The 5,473-nt window shown below is 44.1% G+C and overlaps 1 protein-coding gene across 1 annotated transcript in view; it reads right to left on the bottom strand.

The window, feature by feature from the left end:
- Positions 1 to 5,473, bottom strand: part of LOC105555638 — a 100,740-nt gene that overhangs the window by 47,772 nt on the left and 47,495 nt on the right. The window contains exon 10 of the mRNA XM_012002665.1: positions 5,027 to 5,122. Coding sequence (XP_011858055.1) covers positions 5,027 to 5,122 — 96 coding nt within the window. The remainder of the gene's footprint in view (positions 1 to 5,026; positions 5,123 to 5,473) is intronic.

Genomic DNA, 5,473 nt, shown 5'->3' with positions numbered 1-5,473 from the left:
TCATTTAAGGTCTTCTCTATGCTGTTTATTCTAGTTAGCCATTCATCTAATCTTTTTTCAAGGTTTTTAGCTTCTTTGTGATGGGTTCGAACATCCTCCTTTAGCTCAGAGAAGTTTGTTATTACCGATCTTCCAAAGCCTTCTTCTCTCAACTCGTCAAAGTCATTCTCCATCCAGCTTTGTTTAATTGGTGGCGAGGAGCTGCGTTCCTTTGGAGGAGAAGTGGTGCTCTGATTTTTAGAATTTTCAGCTTTTCTGCTCTGGTTTCTCCCCATCTTTGTGGTTTTATCTACCTTTGGTCTTTGATGATGGTGATGTACAGATGGGGTTTTGGTGTGGATGTCCTTTCTGTTTGTTAGTTTTCCTTTTAACAGTCAGGACCCTCAGCTGCGGGTCTGTTGGAGTTTGCTGGAGGTCCACTGCAGACCCTGTTTGCCTGGGTATCACTAGCAGAGGCTGCAGAACTGCAAATATTGCAGAACAGCAAATGTTGAGGCCTGATTGTTCCTCTGGAAGCTTCGTCTCAGAGGGGCACCCAGCATATGAGGTGTCACTCGGCCTCTACTGGGAGGTGCCTCCCAGTTAGGCTACTCGGGGGTCAGGGACTCACTTGAGGAGGCAGTCTGTCCGTTCTCAGATCTCAAATTCCGTGCTAGGAGAACCATTACTCTCTTCAAAGCTGTCAGAGAGGGATGTTTACATCTGCAGAAGTTTCTGCTGCCTTTTGTTCAGCGATGCCCTGCCCCCAGAGGTGGAGTCTACAGCAGCAGGCAGGCCTCCTTGAGCTTCGGTGGGCTCCATCCAGTTCGAGCTTCCCAGCCTCTTTGTTTACCTACTCAAACCTCAGCAATAGTGGGCGCCCCTCCCTCAGCCTCGCTGCTGCCTTGCAGTTCGATCTCAGACTGCTGTGTTAGCAGTGAGCAAGGCTTTGTGGGCATGGGACCCTCCAAGACAGGTGTGGGATATAATCTCCTGATGTGTCATTTTCTAAGACTGTTGGAAAAGCACAGTGTTAGGGTGGGAGTGACTTGATTTTCCAGGTGCTGTCTGTCACAGCTTCCCTTGGCTAGGAAAGGAAATTCCCTGACCCTTTGTGCTTCCTGGGTAAGGCGATACCTTGCCCTGCTTTGGCTCACTGTTAGTGGGCTGCACCTACTGTCCTGCACCCACTGTCCGACAAGCCCCAGCGAGATGAACCCGGTACCTCAGTTGGAAATGCAGAAATCACCCGTCTTCTGCATCACTTATGCTGGGAGCTGTACACTGGAGCTGTTTCTATTTGGCCATCTTGGATTCTGCATATTTCTAGATGTTTTTACCAAAATCAATCTGGCCTGGTATATGACAACATAAAAAACTCAAGGATAGAGCCCCAGAACTCACCAACCAAGCAAGTAATTATGCTGAACCCCCTTGGGCACTCTCTAATTGAATGTCCTGGGTCCTCCCAATTCTTAGTCCTTTAATACCTGTTTTTCTCCTTCTCTTATTCGGACCTTGTATCTTCCATTTAGTTTCTCAATTCATACAAAACCATATCCATGCCACCACCAATCATTCTATATGACAAATGCTCCTTCTAACAACCCCACAATATCACCCCTTACCACAAAATCTTCTTTCAGTTTAATCTCTCCCACTCTAGGTTCCCATGCCGCCCCTAATCCCACTCAAAACATTGCCCATTATCTCTCCATACCAGACCCCAAAATTTTCACTGCCCCAACAGTTCACCACTATCTTCTTTTGTTTTTCTTATTAATTTAAGAAGATAGGAATGTCAGGCCTCTGAGCCCAAGGCTGCAGGTATACATCCAGATGGCCTGAGGCAATTGAAGAACCACAAAAGAAGTGAAAATGGCCAGTTCCTGCCTTAACTGATGACATTACCTTGTGAAATTCCTTCTCCTGGCTCAGAAGCTCCCCAACTGAGCACCTTGTGAGCCCGGCCCCTGCCCTCAAGAGAACAACCCCCTTTGACTGTAATTTTCCACCACCCACCCAAATCCTATAAAACGGCCCCACCCCGATATCCTTTTGCTGACTCTCTTTTCAGACTCAGTCCGCCTGCACCCAGGTGATTAAAAAGCTTTATTGCTCACACAGAGACTGTTGGTGGTCTCTTCAGAGGGACATGCATGATAGGCCTCAACAATGCTGTTATTTAAAAGCTGAAGGATGAGTAGTTGTACTGCTCTTTTTTTTTTTTTTTTTAACTTTTCTCTCAAACTATCCACCTTCTAAGGGGTGTTTAACACCTGCGAGGGCTACCCTAGGGGTATGGCACATAGGAAGAGTCACATTTACAAAGGGCCACAGTCAGCTTCTGGTACTGTTGCCTAATGATGTTATGCAGGTATTCGCTGGGATTTTATGTGTGTTAGGAGAGTTATTGCATCAAACATAAAGTCTTCAAACATTATGCTATCTATTTAACCTTCCTTGCCATTAATTAACTTTTGTTTTTAAAATCGGGAAGGCTCAAGAAATAGGAGTGGTCAGGGCCTGACCCCAGCCTTCAGAGGGCTTGAAACTCCCAAACAGATCTTGACCTGTTGGTTTTTCTGCAGTGCCGGGTTAGCTGCACAGTGTGATGCAGTTAGATGCTCCTTTGTTCTTTTACCACTTTCTGGTAAAAGATACTGAGCCTAGATTCCAAGTTAGGATTGGCAACCCAGCGTTCCTCTCCCCTCCGAGGTCATCCAGCCCAGTGCAGGGCCACTTGTCCTGGAGATACGGATTATTCTCATCTTCACAGGAGTCCCAACTCCTGTGTGGTAACTCTGTTATGGACTGAATGTTTGTGTCACCCTAAAATTCATGTGCTGAAATCCTAAACCCAGATGTGATGGAATCATGAAGTGTAGGTCTGCGGGGGATTATTAGGTCATAAGGGTAGAGACCCCATTGAATGGGATTTGTATTATGAAAGGAAAGTATCTTGGGTCCCCAAAATCACTAAGGAAAACTCAAGCTGGAAACTGCTTAAGGCAAACGTGCCTCCCATTCTATTCAAAGGCACTCCTCTGCTCACTGAGATAGATGCATATCTGATTTGTCTCCTTTGGAAAGGCTAAGCAGAAACTCAAAAGAATGTAAGTTTGTGTATTGCCTATCTGTGACCTGGAAGCTCCCTCCCTGCTTTGAGCCTTCCTGCCTTTGCTTCAAGTTGTCCCGCCTTTTCAGACGGAACCAATGTACTTCTTACATATATTGATTGATGTCTCATGTCTCCCTAAATGTATAAAACCAAGCTGTGCCCTGATCGCCTTGGGCACTTATCGTCTGGACTTCCTGAGGCTGTGTCTCGGGCGCATCTCCAATCTTGGCAAAATAAACTTTCTAAATTAACTGAGACTTGTCTCCGATTTCCTGGGTTCACAGTACTTTTAGGAAAGAGACCCCAGAGAGCTCTCTAGCCTTCTTCCCACCATGAGAGAACACTGGAAAAAAACAGCCATCTATGAAGCAGCCGTCTCCAGACACTGAATCCTCCAGTGCCTTCATCTTGGACTTCTCAGCCTGCAGAACTGTAGGGAATAAATGTTTGCTATTTAAGCCACTCACTTTATTGTATTCTATTCTAGCAGCCCAAACTGACTAAGACACTGTCAAAAACAAATTATAAACTCACCTGGTTCTTTCTTCTTCTTTTTTTTCCTTTAATAGACTTTCCAAAATTAGCTCTGCCCAGTGACAAGGCTATATTAATAGTCTTTATTAGCCTATATCAGATAACAGAGACAGTCTGATGAATTTTCTTTCTTTCTTTCTTTCTTTCTTTCTTTCTTTCTTTCTTTCTTTCTTTCTTTTTCGAGATAGAGTTTTGCTCTTGTGGCCCAGGCTGGAGTGCAATGGTGCAGTCTTGGCTCACTGCAACCTCCACTTCCTGGGTTCAAGCGATTCTCCTGACTCAACCTCCTGAGTCACTGGGATTATAGATACCTGCCACTATACCCAGCTAATTTTTTTTGGTATTTTTTTTAGTAGAGATGGGGTTTCACCATGTTGGCCAGGCTGGTCTTGAACTCCTGACCTCAGGTTATCTGCCTGCTTCGGCCTCCCAAAGTGCTGGGATTACAGGCTTGAGCCACCGCACCTGGCCGGTCTGATGAATTTTCTTACTTTACATTTTCATTTGACATTTCGGATCATAAGAATTTGTAATTTTCTAATTCAATGAGATTTCACGGAGGAGTTATAAGGGTAATTTCCAGGACAGAAAAAGACTGCAGAAAAACAGATTAATATTGAAGAAGAGAAAGCCAAAGGATCACGAGCTTCATTATAAGGGCCAGTTGCCCTCCCCCAAACTCATGGTAGGGAAAAACATGAAACGGACTAAAACAGAACAACACAAATTTAGATTAGCCTCCACAAGGAACTTCCCAAAGACTGTGTTCATGACCACGCAAGGATAGTCTTGCGTTGTCTCTTTAGAATTTCAAAATAGTAAAGCTGGGGTGGAATTTAGGATCCTGTGAGCGAAAAGTTCTCATTTTGCAGAAGAGGATTCTGAGAACCAGGCATTAGTGGAAGTGTCCGGGATACACTCCGGGTCCCTAATGCTTAGCTGCCCATCTTTAATACTTAGATAGCTTCTCATATAGTCTAATCCAGTTCAGAGGTTATAGAGTTGTTGATTTCTTAAAATTCCTTCCAGATTACACAGTTGCTGATTCTAAGTAAAAATCATAGGATGGAAGTCTGTGAGCTGAATTGATCAGATGCCACAGGCTGTTCATTGCAGAAATATTCCCAAACCAGCGGAGGCCCCATTACTCTTTTTTTTTGAAACGTTGAACATGTCAAAGATGAATTCCTCTGATGGCCGTGGCAAAGCCATTTGGTGTTTGGTTTACATGAAGTCACAAGACATTAAGTGTTCTTTTTTCTCCACTTGAGTTTTTCTCTGTTTGGTCCAACTATTTAGTAGTGGAACACACAGCTCATGAAAGGAGGAAGTGATTTAGAAGATGAAGGAAGTGGAAGGAACAGTTGAAACGACTAAAAAAAAAAAAAATACCTTTTTTTCTCTTTTTCTTCCCTGAAGTAGTTTTCACTGTTACAGCTTCAGACGATTTTGTAATCTGGTTCAAAGTTGAACTTCCTCTCTGTTTGGCTGGTCGAGAAAAAAAGACTTTTTAAAAAGCAGCCTGTTGAAAGTGAAATGAATAGGTTTCTGACACACCTTGATGTTGGTTATGGCCTTTATTTTATGTTCACTTTAGGCAGAGATATTTCTCACAAAAGGGAATGATCTGACCTCTTGTCAAGATCACATTCACTTCAGTCCTGTGTTTTTTGTTTTTTTTTTTGAGACGGAGTCTCTCCCTGGCACCCAAACTGGAGTGCAATAGCGCCATCTCGGCTCACTGCACCCTCTGCCTCCCGGGTTCAAGTGATCCTCCCACCTTAACCTCCCGAGTAGCTGGAATTACAGATGTGCACCACCCCACCCGGCTAATTTTTT

The sequence above is a fragment of the Mandrillus leucophaeus genome, unplaced genomic scaffold (assembly GCF_000951045.1).
Source record: "Mandrillus leucophaeus isolate KB7577 unplaced genomic scaffold, Mleu.le_1.0 Scaffold693, whole genome shotgun sequence".
Classification (NCBI taxonomy): domain Eukaryota; kingdom Metazoa; phylum Chordata; class Mammalia; order Primates; family Cercopithecidae; genus Mandrillus; species Mandrillus leucophaeus.
The sequence above is the reverse complement of the archived record's forward strand: the minus strand, read 5'-3'. Positions and strand labels throughout refer to the sequence as shown.